The sequence below is a fragment of the Helicoverpa zea genome, chromosome 22, assembly GCF_022581195.2.
Source record: "Helicoverpa zea isolate HzStark_Cry1AcR chromosome 22, ilHelZeax1.1, whole genome shotgun sequence".
Lineage (NCBI taxonomy): Eukaryota > Metazoa > Arthropoda > Insecta > Lepidoptera > Noctuidae > Helicoverpa > Helicoverpa zea.
The window spans coordinates 4,438,892-4,461,142 of record NC_061473.1 but is presented as its reverse complement, the minus strand read 5'-3'; the positions used below and the strand labels follow the sequence as shown (position 1 = coordinate 4,461,142).

Here is a 22,251-nt window from a genome sequence, read left to right as displayed (position 1 = left end):
TTTGGGTTCCTTATAAATAAAAATAAATATGATATCTAGCCCGATATTTTTTAACTGACTCAATGCCATAACTTAAGTTATATCTTATTTTTTTTTCTACACTACAGATATGCTTAGACCGCCTTGGTCTATCTTCTAAGGAGTTCTTCGTGGACTCAGACCGTTACGAGTGGCAGGAGCCGACTGTCACTGTACATAAGGAGAATCCGGATAACGCGTACCAAGGAGAACTGCTTATTAGTGGACCCGCTGTGTTTACTAGGTAAGATGATAATTTGTTTATTGCTCCCCACAAAAAAATGAAGTTAGGAAAATCTGTACCTGCGCTTACACCGGTTTCTCGAGAGAAATACTTGTATTGTCTCTGGATAAAAAGTGGCCTATCATGCTGTTCCAGTATACCTGTTACTGTGAAGTTCCATCCACTACCTAGTAGATATTTTTGCGTGAAAGTGAAACTTACCATACCTACTTTAAATTCACCGAATTTATAAAATGTAAGATACGAACGGTCCCATTTTATTCTTTGAATAAGGAACCCTAAAACGGATTAGAGTACCTATGTTAATTATTGTTTGTGATCTTCTTCTTCAATTTAAGAGCCCAGCTCTTGTCGGAGCAGCTCCTTCATGTTTGTGATAAAATAAATAAATTCCGCGGTGGCGCTATCAACAGTTTTTACAATTCAAATGTGATTGACATCTTATCTCAATGTCCATTGACCTTGATGTCAATATAAATATATATCTATGCTAATGTCATAATAGTAAATCTGCTTTTTTCTTCGATAAAAAATATGTCAAGATGTTTTCAAAAGACGATAGGAATTGGTCATAGACATTTTCCTATTTGCGTTTAGCCCATAGATGACCTTAAACTAACATGTATAATATGTTATATTTATGCTGATGAAGTTGCAGTATATTATGTTAAAGCCATGTATTCACTGAGAAACTATTGTTTATAAACACTGTTTCAGAAACAAAATCTACGTGTTTCTGAAACAAATAATTTTGTTTCAGAAACATATAATTTACTTTCTGTAAACACTACGTGTTTATCGAATGTTTCTGTGCTCCCCACCCGTGGCGGGGAGCACAGAAACAAATCAGTTGCGCAACATATGGATACAAGTGTGGACGCGTGTTTCATTTGTTTATAAACGCCAAATAAATGTCTTCATAGCAAGTAATTTCTCTTTTCTTTTTCTTTTTACTAGAAATGGACTGATGCAAATAAATGTAGGCACCACACAACAACACTACTTCCTCGGGCGACATATTGTAAACATCTGACGGTGTGGACGGCAGTTTCCGAAACATTGTTGCTGTAAATATCTATGTGATGTTTCAGAAACTGTGTATCTGAAACATTGTTTCCCAGTGAATACATGGTTTTAATATCTAATTTACATAATTACGACCAGCCTATTGTCGTTCTCTGCTAAACTGCTAAGTTGCAATGAACGTTAACCATCCCTGTCTTAGGCAGCAGTATGTTCTTAAGACCACTAATGCCCAAGTTCAGCGCCAAACAGTTTTCTTAAAACAACTGTTTACTATTAATTTTTAGTATTTTCACTTCAAATTTCATAATAAACACTTTGATTATAGAAATGACATTTATATAATTTAAAATTAAATGATGAATGAACATCAACAGATGTTTATGTTGTTGTTGAGCATAAATAATGCTATTTTATCTTGATCAAAAGAACCATAATAGCTTATCATTTATTTTATATCTATAAAATGCATTTAAAAAATATTCGTGACGCAAATCAGACTATAAATAATCTAATACTTATAATATAAATAGTTTACGAAGAATAGTTTGGGAAAGGTCGTCAAAAGATGCGTTAGCTCACCTTGTCTGTGATTGACATTGAAAACGTCATAACATCCTGATGCCATAGGAAGTAAGCGTCATAATTCATTTCTGTATGAAGTATTGATTATATTATTTAAATTGCTTGGCCGCAAATGTTATTGCTGACGTTGTTGCTGGAGATGATAGGAAATAATTACCTATTTAAAGATGTTTGTTTAATATAAACAGCTATTTTGATACAAACAACTGCTTAGACTTTTTCACAATTATGTTGGGGTCGGCTTCAAATTCCAATGCAGCTGAGTTCCAGTGTTTTACAAGGAGTGACTGCCTATCTGATCCCCTAGGAAGGCTGGTTTTCAAACTTTTAGGCTTCTGACGCGCAACGACTTCCAAAAAGTGTTCAAATGACAGGCATAGCAAACCAATTTGATGTGCTTTCCAAAACTCAGAGGAGCTCCTCATGATATGGTCTCGGACTCGGACAGATCACATCAAGCCTTGGTTAACCTTATGATCGATCGACCCGTATGCCTCTAACTTAGCAAGTAATTCAACAAGTAATACTTTAAAAACCTGCTAATGAGCTTCAAAATATTAATTTCAGATACTGGAACAGAGCCCCAAGACTGAACTCCCCAGACTTTACCGCCGACGGCTGGTTCCGTACCGGCGACACGGCCGCTTTCGAGAACGGTAAGTTCAGAATACTCGGCCGAACTTCCATCGACATTATCAAGACTTCAGGATACAAAGTAAGCGCGCTACAAGTCGAGTCCGCCATATTGGATCACCCAAGCATAGCCGATGTCGCCATCTTAGGCATAGAAGACGAGAGATATGGCGAAATTATCTCAGCAGTCGTAGTTCTAAAAGAAAATACGAAATTAACGCTAGAAGAGTTAAAAGAAGCGGCTGGTAAGAAATTGGCGCCATATCAACTGCCTAGAACCATGTTGGTTATTGATCAGATGCCGCGAAACGCTATGGGCAAATTAGATAAGAAGGAAATACGTAAACTCTTTTCGAAAAAATTGACGTTGAAGTAGGTTCGTTGTGTTCGCGTTTTGTCTATGGTCATGAAAATGTCTTTTATTGAACTTATGGCGTTTGAGTGAGGTCATATTCATGAAGGTTTTACGATGGAGTTTGTAATATTATTTCAGCTTATTTATAGAGGCAATGTTTGTTACATATTAAAGCATTTTACATAGTTCTTACAATAGAATTTAATTGTTAATACTCCTTGCATTTATCTACTCGTAATATATATTAGGATTTTGTTGGCGGAAGTAAATTATGTAAGTACTATTTGTTAGTGTCTTTGCATTATTATATATGAACAAATAGACTCTATTATTATAGGATAATTTAATTGTCTTTATAAAGTCAAATGCTTATAATTGAATATTTTTATGTATGTATCTTAGATATTTACTATATATTTATCTTTTAAAGAATTATAACTTAAAAGTCGTGTGCAATTTTGTGGAATATTTTAAAAATATTGTAGACACAAGAACAAATAGAGAGACTGAAATAAAACTTAAGGTGTGTTGGTACGTATTTATGGCCGTGACTTAATATTCAAATATTGTCATTATTATGTATTTATATGCATTTATATACCTCGTATATATAAAGAAAAAAGGTATGTCTGTCTTGTCTTAGATCCAACCATGTAATGGGCACGGTATCGCAATTATCATAGAGGCCTTATATTTATGAGACTCAAATACACCATAGAGTAGAATTCTACTAAGGGACTTCTAATTAGAAATAGCGTCGAATTTTCAAGTGAAATGCCATAATAAAATCACTCTAAAACTTACAATGATAATTAGATAGGTATGTATTTATGATTAAGGTATGAAGCACAAGATATGGTTAACATGTTAAAACGTTATTATTTTAGCAGATTTCAGGATTTTTTCAAGTCTTTTATGCTTTAGTATATATTTTTTTGGAGATAGGTGGAAACTTCTTGAAAAATGATTAAAAAGTAGTTTCTTCTTAAGTTTGCAATATTTTGCCTCATGATTAAATATCTGGCAACTGTACACAATTCAAGGAATTAGGTTTTAGTAGATATATTTTTATTTGTTGTTCCTAATGTATCGGTTAATTTTATCGACTGACGTAATGTTGTTATTTTAATTATGTTTTATTGATTGTAATGTTGAATAAAAGACAATTCAAATCATTATGAGTTTTATTTTTCATGTTTTTGTACTTATTTATGGTTCTATATTAACTGTTTTATTATTGTTCTAATCTATTGCTTAATAGATCTATGGTACACTTTATTAACTTAGTGGTCGCTTTACATAATTAACGTTATTTATTTTATTGTAACAGGTAGGTAATATGTCATGAAATTCTCAAACTACTTAAATCTATGTCGGAAAGTCTTATACTAAAATTCCTAAATCAAAATAACAATAACAAGTCTGTAGGTAGGTACAGTCAACTTCAGGTCAGTGATAACAGTCTTATAGGAAAATCGTACTTATTACTATTGAGTTAAGGTGCATGACAGTTACCACTGATGTGCAGTCTACCGTACTTAAGTAGTTATTAATTGGATTACTAAACTTTCTTCTAAATAGCCATAGGGATCTCTAGAAAACTTCTAGCCGCTGCGGTCGCATTCATCAAACAAGGCGGACTAAACGTCGCGTAAGCAATGGAGTTAGACCAACTCGAGTAAGTAGCGACAATCGTAGCAACTATACCTAAAGTCATTACAATCAGAGCAAATATAATATCATACCATCTTATAGAGTAATCATCATCCTCAGTTACCTCTACCGCGTATTCCGTAAAGGTTCTATATCTAGGCTGCAAAGCGTCTAAAATTAGCGGGCTTTTTGACAGGTCGCCATTTTTAAATCCGCCATTTTGCGTTCCGTTTCGTTTCTCTGACAATTTGAAAAAGTTTGAAGGTGTTTTGGATTTCATGTAGCATAGTTTGAGGAAGAATACTGGTGGACATATGAACATCAGAGGTCCTGTTAAAGTGGAGCCTACTAGGCCCATGACTAAGTCGAATCTGGGGACTGATTCTGCTAAAACTACTGCTAAGGCGACTACACTTGATCGTAGGAGACAGCGTCGGAAGCAGAAATCTGGAACAGCAGAAATTCATTTGTTAATATTGTTGTGTTAGGTATAACCATAAAAATCACAAAAATATCAGTAACTCGTAATCAAAAATCTTGGTACATTCGTGCACAAGGTATCTTTGTATACCCCTAGGGGTAGGGATGGGGAATATAGATTTTGTGGTCATTGTGGTTTGCCGTAACTTTTTAGACCTTCCTGTATTTTGTTTTTACGAATTTACCTCTAGGAATCTTGAGAATGTCCTCGAAGTGTTGGAAGAGCGCGGAGTGGCTGACAGCGCTCGACAGACACAGCTGCAGCGTCACCAACAACGATACCAGGTACAGCGGGATTGAAGATGGTATACCTGGAAAAGTGAGATAAATACTGTACTTTTGATTCATTAGGGAAATCACCCACTCCCGCAGGAACTACTTGGCACACCCAGATAATAAGTATCCCACAGTCTTTTTATTAAGTAGTCTATCTAATTACGAAACATTTTTTGAAATCGGGCCCGTAGCTACTAAGCTGTGGTTCCTCCCAGTTTGACATAGCATAAATGCTAACCAGACAACTAGCTTTTGATAAGATTTCCTCTTCTGCAGCAGTCTCAGAATGAGTTCCGACACCCCACTTTAGTGCTCAGGCCATTTTTGGAACGTAACCAGCCATGCATATTGTAACTTAATCCTCTTAATTTCGAGAGCGTCCTTTTAGGAGTTGGCCTTTTTGATATTCACTTATACATTTATTGAGCTACTCACTCTGCAATATATTATTATCAAGAGCAGTGCCATATCTGACGGCTGCCAGTATAGTCGTCACCGCAAACATGCAGCCCGTGACTCCGAAGCCGCCCAGTACTGCCGCGTTGATCTTTTTACTGTCCTTCATGTCCACTTGAAGAGTTAGCAGCATTGGGTGGATGTCGAACTGCAAGAATATTGAGGGGTTCAGAAGTTTGTGTTATGCTAGACGAGTGCCCATAGGCAGTCCTTTACAGGCATTTTTACTCCGTAAGGATTCAATTCATAAAATAGACGTAGGTGATCTTCACACTGCCCCGCATCGCGCTGCATCTTGCGTGTCGACGCACCTACGCGCGTTCCTGCGGGAGTGCAGATCTGCACCATCGTGCGGGTTTTTCACGCACTCACGCGCGTAGGTGCGTTTTGTAAATTCACGCACAGCGAATTCCATTTTCAAATATACACGTCACGCCCATTCAAAATCACGCGCGGCATTGCGGGATTCAGTGTGCCATACCTTGCGTCTCGCCCCGCACCTACGCGCGGGGGTGCGTGTTTCTCCGCATGTATGTGCGTGATCCGCATGAACGCGCGTGGATGCATTTTCAGTGTGTTGGACTATGCGTGTTTTCCATACAAACGGAGATATTTCCATACAACGGAAAAAACCGCATCCACGCACTACGCTGCATCATGCGGGGCAGTGTGATAATCGCCGTAGGTATGTGCTTTTTATCTGGGGTCTACAGGTACCTATACCAAGTACCTATTACTACCGACTAGGATTAAATTAGAACAAGGTTATTTCAGGTCTCCTCTCCCATAAAGAGAGTTATGTGATGATACATAAGTACTCTGTTTCACCCCGGTCCCAGAAAATAAACATGATACAATTTAAAGGCAACTACCTACAATGTGACCGGACTTCTTTCAAAACTAATCTGAATTTTCTAATGGTAATTTAAACCTTATAGAACTAATATTAAGGTCAAAATTACCTGAAAAGCCAGTATTCCATAAGCAATCAGGAAGTCTTCGAGCTGTGGCTCAAGAGCCACCATGTTGTCCACCGGTGTTGGAGACGTATAGTCCCTTAGAATGCAGGTCCATATGGTTACAGCTACCGTCGCCACGATTAACACTGATGATATTGCTAATGGCCTGAAATATACCAGAGAAAGGGGGTTTTAGAAGTCTGGATTACGGGGTTACTTATTAACGGGGCTGTTTCCATGGCTCCCTTGAAGTTTTTAAACAACCATTAAAAATTTCTATTTATTTAACAACCATTAAGTTTTCGTTCTTCACTCACTTCTCGTTTTTACCTCTATTAGTTTTTTTTAAAACTCCTTCGCCCTGCTAAGTTTCGGTGGAGTCTGGATCGTTTCTCACTGCTAGACCCACTATGTGCACGTCAGCATTAACTACCTATTTTCAAAGAAACTATCTAAACATTTTTGTATCCTTCTACCTAGATTACTTACTTCATATCCTTAGGCGATCCGAGCCACATGACCGGACACAGCAACAGAGCTAGGATTACCATCCAGACGCAGTATGTGATGCCGATCTCCCCGCCTGATATCTTCCACCAGAATATCTGCAGAGTCTGCGATGCTGGAATGAGGAATTCAGTTCATCATCAGTTCTTGGAACATAAAAGTCTTTTCACAAGGGGAAATGGAAGACATCCCATATCTGGCAGGAAAAAACTAAACACTAGGGACAGTGGAAGACATCCTGTGCTACTGAAATTGTTTACAAATTTTAACAGCTGATTTGATGGCAGTAAAATTTTAGGATCACGGTTACTGAACAGAATATGAGGAGACGTAAGTATAAATAAAAAAATATTTATCTTACCAATAATAAAATTAGGTACTCCAGAGCCGAATACCGCTGCATCAATGAGGAAGGTCACCAACGTCTTTGCTGATGGACCGAACGCCAATTCCGCTATTGCAGCATATGGAAACCTGAGTATGAAACAAATAAGTGGGAGTTAGAAGCATCATTTCCCGAGCCTTGTTTCCCAACTATGTTGGGGTTGGCTTCCAGTTTTACCGGATGCGGCTGAGTACCATTGCTTTACAAGGAGCGACTGCTTATCTGACCTCCTCCCGGGCAACCTCAATAATATAATAATAGTGTACCTAAGTTAGAAGCACTTAGCAAGTAGAAGGTACTAGGGGTCTCAAACTCACCGGTTCTTCTCCTTGATGTCAGGGGTGATCTTCTGCGCCAACAACCAGCTTTTTCCTAACAACACTGCTGTGTATAACTGCAGGCCGAATACTGACAGGACTAGAGGGAGACCGTATATACCTGCGCAAAGGATAAGCATTTATTTCGCTCAGCAGTTGCATCGGAATAAACCGGTTGATTTGATTATTATAACGCTAACTACTAGGAAGAGGTAGATAGTCAAAGTGTATGTGTCGAGGATCCTTCATCGAGTTCCTTCACTTTATAGTAAAGGTAAGAAGAAGGTCCGGGCGGCAAAAACTCTGCTGCGAGTAAACACAGGTTTTCAAGTTTTCGAGCTCATTCATTCGGGCTCGAACCGGCTGCCAGTTGTTAGGTACACTCGCAGTTATCGCGCGAGGTTCAAAGTAGATTAGAAGCGCTCTACCAGCTCAAGTCCAGCAACTTTTACATAAACTCACCACAAGAAATAACACTCTTCGGCAACGTTATAACAGGGAACACTCCAAAAAGGTCCACTATACACAGAATAGTGAACAGGACACTGAGGCCTCCAGTCGTCTCCCCGACCGTGTAGTCTTCGTGATGAGAAACCAGAGACGTTGGCTTATTGGCCTTGTATGTGATGCCAGCCATGGAGTCTAGGAAGCTTGGTAGCTTCATCTTGTTGCCTTCTGAAAGATGGAGAGTGAAACGGTTAGGGGATGAAATATGTCACGTCAGAGTCTTGGGTTTGCCCGCCGGGGCTGCGGGATTGTTCGAAAGAGTTACCGCGGCCCTGGTATATAAAGTCAATAAGAGTCTGACACGCCCTCACGCTGCTAACCCACGGCGGGAGGGGTCATTTGATGATATTCAAAACAAAAAAACTTGGGTTTTTAACGCACCATCGACGTGTAGTTTTGGAACAAACGCATTAAGTACCGAGGTAGGTAGTAGGTTAGCTGTGCATGCAGATTAGAGCCAGTAAAAGACTCAATAGTGACCATCCTTTTAGTGATGAACTTTTAGTGATGGATAATATGAAAAGCCTTTATGACACATGTTTCTTTTCGCGCTTTTCTTACCATCTATCTTTAACAAGTTTCTAGTCGTAAGCCCTAAATAAAACCATGCTTGCAAAAATATTCTCACGATTGTCCATTAGGTAATTCGTATCTAATGTCACGAACCTTGATAAACAACATTTGCACACTGGTTTTGGAAAAAAATAACGTGCATCTCACGAATAGAATCGGAGTTGGCGCCAGAAATCAAAAAATAAAATAATATGAGAATAAGATTTTATCTTTGACATAGGTACGTTACTTTTACAATTTATAATTTGGAGTTTGAGATATATTTAATCTAACGGCCTGTTTAGTCTAGGTTTCGTAGAAAAGCCTGCAGGTACTTCGATTTCTCCCTAGCTGTAGGTATCGGATTTCCAGATTTCTACGTTCCGCAAGAAGAGATCTGAGAAAATTACCTACTTATGTTTCTCTTAAATGTTATGTAACCAGTGCCTAATCTAGATTGGACTTTCATTAATCACCACGTTAATTAAATTTTTAATGTCAATACGTTCTTTGTCAATTAAAATCGAATTATCTAACAGAAAACTAATATCGCTGTAATTTTTTTCTTGTTTTTTTACTATTATGTATTTATTTTTATTGATAAACTTTTCAATTAGCTGCCCGGCGAACTTAGTAGATCAGATACCGGTACCTACGGTCAGATACGGTAGTTTTATTTTTTTTCTTTAAGTAAGTAGGTACATAGGTACTGTAGGACCGGGAGATAATTATCTTGCTCAAAATGAAAAACTGATTCGATATCACGACGTTTATTGTTTGGGCTCGAGAGGTGAAGTGACATACTTCAATATAAAAATTCTAATCTACTATTTCTCAGAACACATTTAAAATGATTGTCCGGACAGTCTCAAAATAATGAATAAAACCTTACAAATGAAAAAGTTTCTAACTACACTACAGTACTTACTTATAGAAAAAAAATATTCCATTCCATTATTCAAAAAGGAGATAAGAGCCACAGTTTACATAATTATATATAGTTAGCAGCTTCTTAGGTTTTTTTTATTGTAAATAACCCAGACTAAACTGTGACTTATTTTTTTTTATAAACAAACCTTTTAAATATTTGTAGACTCAAGCAAACGACGGAGCACATTCGAACTGGCCTATTACCTAATTATTTTTTAAACTATTAAAACATAACACAACATTAAGAAGATACCGGCACATTTATAAGACTTTTACACACATTTTTAAGGATTCCTTACACCAAGTAAAACTAAGTTTCACACAACGGGGTTTATTTTCTATTAACACTTATAAAAAGTCTTCATGTTGATTAGAATATCGTTAATTACTGTCATATGGTAATTATTGAATATGTCGATCACTTGATAGACTGCGCTCAGCACTGCGGAAACCTAATAAGACTGACCGCTTCAATTGGGCAAGTACCGCGTACAAAAGGGACAGTCGGGGACAAAACACTTACATCTATAAGTATTAAAATAATGTTTATGTTTACACATTAAATTTTTTTTGGCTATCTATGTACTCCTAATAAATTTAATATAATTTTGGCTGCTGGTGTTGCCAATAACTATGATGATTTTTTTTTCTCAATTTAACAGGAGAGACAAACATATACATAGGTCACGTTGATCGTCTTTGAATTGTACTTACCATATACCATATACCATATAATTTTAAAACTAGATAAAACCACAAAACACTGCACTTCTTTGCTAAAAATCAAAGTGAATGGCTTTTCATTTCGTTTTTGCTATTCCTGCCGTAGACATTATGCTCAGTTAAAAAAAAAAGTTCACAAAAATACAGATTTTCACACTGACACATGCACTCTATATCATGCATTTAATATAAATGAACCTGATTTAAATATTTGATAGAAGAACAACAGACCGAACGACCTTTAAAAGTCGCTGCGCTTGTTGACAACATATCTATTTATTATGTTTATTGAAAATAGCGCTTATACGCGAGTTTCATTATTAATTCACATTACCAGCATCCATTTATCCGATGTGTTTTTTTTTCATCTATGTCCATTTGCAAGTTTGATGACCGTCTGTTAAAATTCTCTCATTATAATTTTTATTTTTATTAAAGCGACAAAAAATAATAAAAAATATTACATCTGTTAATGTTGTGAAATACCTATATATTTTATAATACTTACTTAGAGGACTAAGGAGTAAGAAGGCATCATAGCCGGCTCTAAATAAAATTGCGATAAGGGCAGAAAGATGATGATGACAAACAGTAGAATTCTATAGCGAATCACAATCCTGATATAGCTACCTAAAGACAAAACTATTAGATTAAGTACCTACCTAATAATATTTAATTCAAAGAAGTATCATTCAAAGAACGCAATATCAAGAATAGAGAGAAATAGAGAAGAAAGATGAGGAAAGCAGGTACTACCATCTGCAATTCATAGCGGATTTGAAAAAGTAGTCTTAGATGTTTTCAATCAACATGAATAAAACAGTAATAATTCCTATCTTAAGATGCAATAAAACGTCGGTTCCTCTGAAATTATCTATCGTTATCTCCTAAAGAGAATTTTGATCAGGCGCTTAAATTGACATTATTAGTAAACAAGGTAGGTATTATTATTTTCTGTTTATCATCTCATCTCATTCTTAGAATCGCAAAGCTGCATAGCTCACAGAACATATGGTCGGTAGGGCTGAAAAGAGCTCGAGTCGGGACCACGACCCGGAAGACGCAGTGAGGGCAGGCCCCCCACTATATGGTCGAATGATCTGGCCAAGGTCGCCGGAAAGCAGTGGATGCGGGTTGCTGATGATCTAGTATGCAAGTGGTGAACATTAGGGCAGGCCTTTGCCCAGCAGTGGGTCATTCGGCCGAAAGGACGATAAAACATCTTAGTTTCTTAAGTCCACCAGCAAAAGCAATTATCCTCATGCTCAAACGTCTGGGAAGTCAAGGTGGTAACACTGCACTGAATTAAAAGACAAGTATTTATTTATGATAATAAAGTCTATCAAACTTGTTGATTTACATATTGATTATTATCTAAATATCAATATCAACAACTAATTGGTTGCTGTACAGGCTACGGCGCCTGATATACTGGATGCCTAGTAATTAATGCTTTAATTATTGTAATCATTTAATCCGTACTATTCTTATTGAAATGATCATTATTACTTGCCTTTATCTCCAGAAGTATCCGATCTCCTCAATGATATAGTGCAAAGAAGAAGATCGAATAAGAACTATGAAATACTACAAGACCCTGGATTCGTGTGACGGTCACAGAGTCCTTCATAAACACCTTCATTTTGCCGAGTATGCAAGCTTTAAGTCTTGGTCCCGATCACCCAGTAATATAGTAGCCTAATATTTTTTAACCATGAGCGGGAAGTAGTTCCTTCACGACGCAGGCAAAATCGCGGGCAGAAGCTAATCCTAGTATAATTATTATGTAAGTCCTTAACAACTCTGTTGCTATCTGTACCCGCGAGCCGGGCACTGCCGTAATTCAATACGCGTAAGTAACGTGGTGAAGCGAACGTTGACATGCTTACTATTCGTTTTCCTATTATTTCTATCTGTTCTCAATAAAATTTTGTTAAGTAACCAATATGATACATAGTTTATGCAGAATAGGTAGGTATGATATAGTTCCTAATTAATATTAGCTTCCGTCCGTGGTTTTCGTAGCCCTCCTCCCGAAATAAATAATCTCCATAAATGCGTTGCATTTATAACTAGTTATAACACCATAAAGTAGTTCTTGAGATTCGAGAGAGAGATTAGTGCGTTTACTTCACACACTTTTAAATAAATAGTTAACTATAAACCTTATAGATATTATGAATTATTTTCTTGTTTGTAAAGAAACCCGTCTTGAGAGGTTGGCGATATTATGAATTTAATGTAGGACGTAATAGAGAGCTTTTGACTTGTTTCGTTTCCATAAGCGTATATTTCAAATAATAGTTTTGCATAATACTTGGATGTGAGAATCTTTAAGAGAATTGTAGATTTTTAGCACTATTATTGTTGTACTAGGTAATACCTACTGATGCCATCTAGTGATAATCAGTTAAATTAGAGCACGGAAATTGAGGGAAAATTAAAACTTATGATTAAAAAATAGGCTGTAGATGTCGCTATGTAGAACGATACGTTCCAATTATTATAAAAATGTTTCGCTATCATAGTTCGAAAGGCAAAAACGTTGGAACGTTCTTTGCCGTTAAAGTTTTCACACTGTTTTTAGCGCTAAACGTAACGCAGGCCTAAAAAGTGATTGACGAAATTTGAGCAACAATAGCGCAATATTATGCATTTTCTTCGTAATAATAATCAACGCGCATGCTCCGTTTTACGTATCAATCGATACGATTGCAATATGACAGGCAGAAGTAGATGGCGTAGCAGCTTAGCACGTTTCGTTTCCTTCCCTTTCTCGCTCCTTCCGTGACATTTTTGCGAAACGTCGGTCTCGTTTCTTATGAAAATTCATCAAAAAAATCACATTAGGGCATGCTCGGTAAAGTTTTTCGCACGAAACACCGTGATATAAAATCTATAACCGTGGTTAAGTTTTTTTGTGCCAAGTGCAATTAAACAATCAAGATTCCGCCGATAATTCAAAGCCTACCCAGTGGGTGGCTTATTTTGGTAAGTTTCTTGCATATTTCATCATATTTTTGCTGCTAATGATATGTTTTTGCGTTTCTATATGATAATAATGCTTGGGGCATTCATACGTCTGGTAGATTGAACATTTTGTATTGTTCAAAATTGAGAGTTCATAGCCCTCATATTGACCGTATTTGGTGGCTGAAAAAGCGTTATGTCGTCAAGTTTAGCCTTGTAATCTTGTTCAATTGTGTTCTGGTATCCGCCAACAATGTTTTTGACTGGGTAAACTGTGATTCACGTCGGTACACCGTGACGATAAATACGTCACTATATTGTTCTAGTAGGTGCTTGATAACGTATGCTTTCGTTTACAAAATGTACATAATTTACAGCACATACTTACAATGACAGCTGCACACATTCGTATAAAAATGCTACAGTTCAAAAAAGAATAAACAATCAAAGAGAAATATGTTTAGTCCTTGAAATAATAGAAATATCTTTTTACTAAAAACCAATACTTAATACAATTTTAAATATCATTAATATAGAATACATTAAAATAAACACTAGCTAATCTTGTATGTCTAATTCAGCTGACTCAACACTGATTTAACCTGCAGTTTTTGTACAATAAATCTTTATCCATATTGCTGGAAAAGTGCCAATTGACAAGCTGAAAAACTGGGGATTTTCCTAGCTCATGGGATTACATACAATTTAAATGTAATTTCTTTATGTAGCTTGTTGATAACAATATAAGTTTCGTATCATGAAATTAAACACTCAACTTTAATACAATATTGTATTAATTAACTTGCTACTTTGACTTAATATTTTTCAATAATATGAATGGACACAAAATGTATGTTTTTCATAATTATGAAAACATCTTATTGACAGTAAATTTATCAAAGTTAGGTACAATGATTATGTTTGAAATACTCACAGAATTCAATATTTACCAGAATTTAAATAAATATTTTTACCCAACTGCAGAGAAGGGTAATGATTAATTATATGAAGAGTCTGATACTTAAATATCAGAACAGTTGGCAAGTGAGACCACTTCTGTCATTTGTTACAAGATAAGGTCTTGGTTGTTACGCTGGCCAAAAAGACAGCTTTTGGGTATCAACCATACCCAAAAGCTGTCTTTTTGGCCAGTAACAATGCTTAAATGTTTTCATACAATCATGACTTAAAATAATTATCCTCCGGTATCCAAGAATTAGATATGTATGGTTAAATTAAAAGTACATACATTTACAACATTACGAAAGAACATAATGACATAGTCACTCGTCATAGGACAAGCATATCGCAATTGAGTTCAATTTAAATTCCCGATGCCAATCTGTATGTACTGTACTTACTACCAATATTAATATTATCAATGCGAAAGTAAACTCAGTCAGTCTGTTATTTCTGGCTTTCAGAAGGCTACTGAACCAAACAAAATTTAAATTATATTTTTTATACGTAGTCTTTCTAGAGCCTGTCGTAAGACATTGTCTACTTTTTGTCTAAGTACGGCAAGATGTAGTATAGTTACATGTTTTGATAAATATGCTTTAGTTTGAAAACATTATCAGTGGGATTCACTATTTAACTATAATGTTATCTACAACATTTTCAGTTGTCAAATCGCCAAGTAAATGGCTGGTAATGGTTTTATTATCGTTTTAATCAAAGTTAAAATAAATTTTTGTATTTCAAATAGGCCTATAATAGCTCTTTCGAAATTGCAGTTAAATGTTGCAACTGCATCTTAGTATCTAATTGAAATGCAAGTCCGTGACAGTAGATTGACTGATTAGTAAGATAATAGGTATTAACAAGACTAGTGTAGGCTTAAACGGTAATAAAAAGTGGAGGAACCTTTCATGTTATGAATACATGTTTTAGATTTACACTATCTATTAGATAGCTAGAGAAGAAGCTGGTATATAAACTTTTTTCTACTATGTTAAGCAACATAACATTGTTTTATTTAGCTCACTTCTAGTGTGGGACTTACAGGTATTTACTTTTTAATCCTGCAAGGTCTCGAATATTTTTGTATGCTTGTATCTTATTTTAGAGAAGTCAGTTATTTTGTATAATATAAAATTATTCTTTATAATATAACATATTTAATCAATTTATTATTTAAAACAATAAACTTCAAATACTCTTATAATCATTTAATAAGCAGATTTGAAAAGGCGTGTTTTTTATTATTTATATAATGCATGATTTTATTGCCTGATGACTGCCTTTGTATTCGAGTTTATCAAATTATCTTTATTCTATTTACACAAGAGAATATATGTGCAGCTTTTTCAGATTTTGTATATTGGTAGTGGGATTTCGTAAAATTGGTTAATGTTCAAATGACTCCTCATAAAAATTTATGGAGATTATGGTATATGTGAATGTTTGATATAAATTTACTACTTGTTAATGCCTGAAATGTACAAATTAATGAAGCTGAGTAAAAAGTGCTTGAGTTTCACCCTTTCTTCACTTAAGTGAAGCGATATTTCCATCCTATGATCATTTCTATTATCTGCACCCCCATCACTTTAAGGCAGTCAATATGGCAGTCAAAATTTAGTTTGTTGTTTTATTTTCTGTTGTCAAACACGCTTTTTCATTTCTTTATAGGTCTGAATAAAAATGGAAAAGAAACGAGACTCATTTTTTATGAAAATGAAAAGAGACAGTGGGAAACCAGTCAAGCAGAATCATGAAGAAGTAGGAGAAAGCAAGTTTAAAAGGCAAGAAGAATTCAATAAAAATCGCAAAGGTCTTGAGGTAAAGAATGAAAAAAAGCCATTCGACAAAAAAGGGTATCGTTTAAAAAAATACAGTAAAAAATATAAACTAAAACAATGGGAGGAACAACGTAAAAAGAGGTTGCTGCGCGAGTACCATAAAGATATTAAAAATGACCCTACTCTAGGGACTTATAAAGCTAAGACTTTTGACGAGGACACTACAGACGCGAACCAAGAAGTCGGCAAATATGTCCGACATCCCGACTTGGTAGAGAAAAAGGAAATAAATGATTCTATTAAAGAAACATCTCTAACGGAAAAAGAGAACTCGGGATTTGTGAAAGCCAAAAAGGACCCATACCACAAAGCTAAAGCCCATTTTGATAAAGTGAAACAAGAGAAGTTGCAGAAGCAACAAGAGAAACAAAAAATTCAAGAAGAGAAAAAACAGAAACTTGACGAATATAAGAAGAAAAAGAATGAACGCTTCAAGAAATTGAGTAAGAAAACGAAGAAAGGACAACCAGTGATGACAGGGCGGTTAGAACTTCTTTTGGAGAAAATCCAGAAATCGAAATAGGGAAACAGTTCTTTATTTCTTCAAGACTGCTAGTGCCGTTAGTCGGCATTTATGCATTGCTAGTTACATTTTAATTAGATGATTTTTATTCCCATGTTTAAAAATCGTAAACCAGTGTAAATGTAAACCAGATAAAAAAATGGAAAAATATCAACAATATTTAGGAAGGCTTTTTGCATTTAAATTTTGCATATCCAATAATTTGGTTCTATAAGTTTATGGCAATGTTATTTTATAAGTGGCCTGCCCTTTGCCGGAACACGTGGACTAAACCAAGTTTAAAGTAATGTCACGATTTACGATTGCCTACAATGGTAATTTACTCTGGTAATGACCTTTTGTTTTATATTAATTAGCTCATCGACATGAGTAATGCGTATCAAGTCTTTATGAAGTGGTAAACTTTTTAGTAGTGTACCGTGCTTTTAGTCAGTTTGTTGTCTCTGGAATACCTGTTTGTTCTTAAGTTGAATGTTTTGGATTAATCTGTTTGATTTCAAATAAAGTTGAGATTTCTGTGAGTATTGACTTTGTTTATTAAGACTGCATACCTGTGTAATTTTATGACATACGATTTTGTACTTAATGACTTTGTAAAATTTATGGATCAAATAATTATGTTCCTCACAATAGCAACAGTTAAGTTTCTGCAAACATGCTATACTCGTATATTTGTTACAAAAGATAGACAAAAGTGAGACTTCCAAGAACCCATAATAAAATTTTAAGGTAGCAACTGAAACAATTTCTTGTTTTTAAATCATTGTTTATTTTGGCTATTCGATTGACGCATGTCGATAGCAAAAAGAGGACTTTTATAGTTCGGCCATTTAGAGAATGCGTTCCTGACACGTCGCGATTGAACTGACGACGTAACTTTGCAATGGCGTTGCAGTTACGATAAAAATATTTTTGCTGGTTGTTTACCGTTTTAACAATTGAGGAGCATTAAAACAACATTATTATATCAATAATCAATGAATGTTATAATTTTGTGCCAAACTGAGTGTCAAATAACTTGGTAAACAATATTTTTCTAAATCTATACTGCGCTATTACAAGGTTATGTCAGCGGTTTATATTTTGTAGTGCTGTGCTAAAAATAACAGGCAAGTATCGTAATCTGTTCTTATACAGTTATAATATAAAATAATACGTTTTGATTTTCTTTTTAAGAATTGGAAAATAATGGACTATAAGACTTAATTATAACGTTTATGAAATACGCTACGATGACCAAACCGCATTTTTATACTTAGATTAAAAATGGTAACCCCAAATGGCGTTATGGGCCGCCATTTTGTGACGCTAAAACAGTCGTCCGTTGTCGTTTCGTGCGCATAGACCACGTTTTTCAAGTGTTTTCGATCTGTTTTTATTTGATTACCCGGCTTTTGTTAGACCGAGATATCAGGATTGATTCTGTTATTGATAATAATATAATTATACATGTAGGCGAAGATGATGATGAAGACACCACCTCCTCAAGCAAATCGGAGTCTGATTAATATTCTGTTCGCACATTCAATTCAATGTACTTGTAACAAAGAATAAATAAAACAATTTTATTATATGAATATTACCTTTTTTTGGTTTCCACTTAAATAACTAAAATATAAAACAAATGATTCCGCCAATTTAAAACGAAAATAATCTTAAAATAATGCGGCGGTTCATTTTGAAGGAACGGTAACGAACTCAGTGTTATGTTGTGCCCATCACTAGTCGTGACTAACTGATAGGTGTCAGGAACGCATTCTCTGAACGGCCGAAGTATAGCTACTTATTTGATAATGGGTCAAACACCTGACTTCAGAGTGATCCATTTATCAGTAGAGATGAAAATGGCGCCAAGATAGGTGGTAAACGGCGCCATATTGACGATTCCGCAGTTGACATTTCGACCACAGATACTAAATTTGATCAAAGTTCAGGATAAGTAACACTAATAGTACGCATGATTTCACAAATTAAGTATTATTGTTAATATTTGATAAAAAATAAACAATACTTTGTGAGGTCAGGTGGTCCAGGGTTAAAATTGATATGTGGCTATATCTGGTTAGGTTAAGTGACTCCAAGATACTAAGCAGTCATTCTGGATAACAGTACCGATATTTTTACCTGTACTGCATTTCCAATTAAATCTTTGTTTAACCGAAGAGTCTTTTTCAATGGCAAGGCACATTGACATAAAGTAGAGCTGGCTTTCTAAATAAGAGATTGTTTGAGATAAATACAAGATGCATTACTAAATAAAAGATAGCATTTATCGAAGTAACTTTATCGCTGATGTCGTCGAAGCATCTGGAAAAAGTATTAAAATCCGGTATTCTTGGAAATGTTGATTTCATGTATGAAAGGAAATATATGACTTATTGATAACGTTTTTCAGATTATCGATTCATCTCAAGTGAAGGAAAAACTGTCCACAAACCTTTTCGAAATGAAATACCCACTCAAGATGACTTACTCTTTGAAAAATAAAGAAAAACGTTTCTTCAGTACCATTTTCGTTTAATACTTTAAAAGGTTCAGTGACCAAAAGCCAAAAGAGTATTCAGAACTGTTGGGCAATGTCCTTTCAGTCGCGGAGTCGTGGCGAAGATTTTATATCTGTCACGATTTCATTATAAATAAATTTTAGCTGCTTAGAATATTGGAAAAATTTTCTAATAAAGGTGCGATGCTAGTTAGAAATAAACGCTTCTGTACTGTGTAACAGAGTATATAAATATTACCACTAGAAATGGGGCATCTGGGAACCCAGTATAGGTAAACTTAGGTGGTCCTATTGGAATCTTAGCTGTATAGCTGTTGATAATTTAAAGAGATCCATCCCTGTTTTCAATTTGGAAGTTATTAACTTATTCGAAGTCAGTAGTAATGGGTGTTTTTCAGAAAACTTGACCCTAGCAAAATGGGCCTGTCCCATACATTCAAACATTTTTATTTTGATTTTTTTATATGGCACGTGTGAAAGTGAGTTTTTGATTAATTTAGGTATATATTTTAATGTACAATTAAATCGATATGTAGCATAAAAAGTGGATAGTTATTTTTATATTTAAAATAAGCCTGAAGAGGACGTATAAATATCGTGTGTCCCATGGCGCTCTTGGAGATTTCAAATACATCTAACTTCTAAAATATTAGTTTTTAGGTATGTTTAGGTTTTTGAACTTAGTCTCTGTATTTCTAAAAACGTATTTTTAATTTTTATGCCATAAATTTATTGTTATTTTAAGAAATATCATTATTTTAATGTTGTCCTACGAAAATCATTGTTCCGGAAAATCCGGTTTCGTCACGGTGAATTTGATATCGTACTGAAGATAAAATCTACTAATTTGTGTTTTTTCTACCTTCTTGGCAACTTTATGATCGTATTAGGATTCCGCCATTGCCGTTTTAAAGTCAGTTAAGGCGAAAACTGTGACGACAATGTTGGTGTCATCGGCGCGCAAAATTTTTGGTCCGGATAGTGGCAGTATTTAAAAGGTTAATAAATTGTTTTTTTAACTGTATAACACTGTATATAACATAAACAACTCATCATTATTAGATTAGTAAGGCTAAAAACAAGGTAGTTTAAATAAATATTAGTTATTTTCAATTTCAAATGTCTCGTGAGATGAAAACGTCACCTCCTGTGCGTCACGTTACATACTACCGGAACAAAATCGTAACGATCTTGAATTGTAAAGCTTAGTGTACAATTAAATAATTTATGGGAGCGTCCTGTCCGCGCGTGTGGTAGGTATCAAACGAAAAGGCTTAGGTACATTTAATCGGTTTTGTTTATATATGTGTGTGTAAAGGTTTATATCTAAAAAAATTGTGAGTTAATACTTTATTCTTTGTAATTGTGTTTTGAAAACGGCAGTGTGGACATTGCTCAAATTATTCTTATCCATCACGAAATTTTCATAATAGTCACTGTCCCATATTCTGGATGTTACAAAAATGGTTTTAAAATATATATTTTTCATTTTATAGCGTTTATTTTGGCATCATAGTATTTTGTTAGTATCTAAAATTTCTCACTAGGCTTGATTTTGGAAATTGTAGCGGGTATCATTAGTAATAACAACTTTTCTAGTGAGATGTGTCCAAGAAGTGACGAAAGTGAAATTATTTAGCTGATTATTTAATAATCTTATAGAATTATGCTATCGTTTTGTTTGTTTTTAAAAGATTTTAAGTATATCTTTATGCTACCATAAGTTGATTTCGTTTTAAGACTTGTTTGTTTTATTTTTAATTAATTATATTTTGTGACGTTCAGGAATACTATGCATCATACGCTGACAGAAAAACTTTAATATTTCTTAAAATCATCTTATAATTTTAATTTAAAATGCAGATTTAGCTAGTTAACAATATATTCTTTAATATTAGAGTAAATATAATAGAATTCACGAAATAAAAAAAAAATATTTCCTGTGCGTCACAGGGTATTCTTTTCTGAAAAACACCCTAATACATGGTTTTCAAATTCCTATCATAAAGACTATCATAAAAAAAGTTGAGGATTGTCATTTGAATATCTATGGCAGTCGTTACGGATGTTCAGAAACAAGAAAGTCTTACATACAACCGGTCTTACCCCTTGGTACCCCGTCTTACCAAGGGGTAAGACCGGTTGAGGATTTTTTCGCAATAGAATACAACAAAATGGGATATCCTAAGACATAGATATCCCATATTGTTTTATAAATAGAGTCGACATGTGTTACATTACATGGTCGCACTCGCACGTTCTCACACGAGTCTACCGCACGCGTTTGTTAAAACGACATATGATGTTTTAAATAGTTGTTATCAAATTTAAGACCACATATCACACTTCTACGAACTTCTAAGACTATCATGTTAGGGACATTCAGACTGATATGGGAAACTAACATTCGTCTCTGGTATTTAAAAAAAAGACTATAACAAAGCATTGACCTTTTTCCGACATCATCAATATCTGAATAGGCAAAAAAATTAAACAAAATATTTATCAAACTTAAAAGAATTTTATATAATAATAGTAGTAACTCAGTCGATGGCAAAAGGTTTATAAAACACAACACCTAAAGCCAGCATGATAATTAGTAATTCGTGATACATCCGCGAAAGACCCACGTTGTACTAGTCAAGTTGGCTTTCAGCCAGCTACTGAAAACCGTAGCAATTACATGCAATAATTAGTAGATATATACACTATTACATACCTGTACAATTTTATGAAACTGCACTGCAGAGCCGCAAAGTCTAACTAGAGAGATAAGAAGCAAACATAGAGCGGAGTTGAATTATTTTTGTATTTGTTTAAGAAATCATTAAAATTATGTCATCGCTCA

General features: G+C 34.9%; 3 protein-coding genes across 4 annotated transcripts in view; 2 read left to right on the top strand and 1 right to left on the bottom strand.

Annotated features, from left to right (window-relative positions):
- Positions 1-4,033, top strand: part of LOC124641511 (malonate--CoA ligase ACSF3, mitochondrial) — a 13,414-nt gene extending 9,381 nt beyond the window's left edge. The window contains exons 8-9 of the mRNA XM_047179603.1: positions 108-262; positions 2,438-4,033. Coding sequence (XP_047035559.1) covers positions 108-262; positions 2,438-2,879 — 597 coding nt within the window. The 3' untranslated portion in view covers positions 2,880-4,033. The remainder of the gene's footprint in view (positions 1-107; positions 263-2,437) is intronic.
- LOC124641512 (probable sodium-coupled neutral amino acid transporter 6) lies at positions 4,025-22,251 on the bottom strand. Of its 2 annotated transcripts, none has more exons than XM_047179605.1 (9): positions 22,123-22,251; positions 8,354-8,566; positions 7,892-8,012; positions 7,551-7,663; positions 7,172-7,304; positions 6,686-6,848; positions 5,703-5,871; positions 5,177-5,302; positions 4,025-4,958 (listed from the first exon to the last, which is right to left on the bottom strand). In XM_047179605.1, exons 2-9 carry the CDS (start codon positions 8,553-8,555, stop codon positions 4,432-4,434), a joined length of 1,554 nt encoding a protein of 517 aa, XP_047035561.1. In that variant the 5' UTR covers positions 8,556-8,566; positions 22,123-22,251; the 3' UTR covers positions 4,025-4,431. The 2 variants fall into 2 exon arrangements, with proteins under 2 accessions (XP_047035561.1, XP_047035560.1); XM_047179604.1 differs by lacking the exon at positions 22,123-22,251 and adding an exon at positions 10,938-11,056.
- Positions 13,370-17,421, top strand: LOC124641514 (thyroid transcription factor 1-associated protein 26 homolog). Its single transcript, XM_047179608.1, has 2 exons — positions 13,370-13,594; positions 16,208-17,421. Exon 2 carries the CDS (start codon positions 16,220-16,222, stop codon positions 16,898-16,900), a length of 681 nt encoding a protein of 226 aa, XP_047035564.1. The 5' UTR covers positions 13,370-13,594; positions 16,208-16,219; the 3' UTR covers positions 16,901-17,421.

Bases quoted from the DNA above. Each gene is read 5' to 3' on its own strand.
- LOC124641512 (XM_047179604.1), bottom strand. The intron at 7,664-7,891 runs GTGAGTTTGAGA...TTTCATACTCAG, and splicing joins GACATCAAGGAGAAGAACCG to GTTTCCATATGCTGCAATAG. The intron at 5,303-5,702 runs GTGAGTAGCTCA...TCACTTTTCCAG, and splicing joins TGATAATAATATATTGCAGA to GTATACCATCTTCAATCCCG.
- LOC124641514 (XM_047179608.1), top strand. From the start codon at position 16,220: ATGGAAAAGAAACGAGACTCATTTTTTATGAAAATGAAAAGAGACAGT.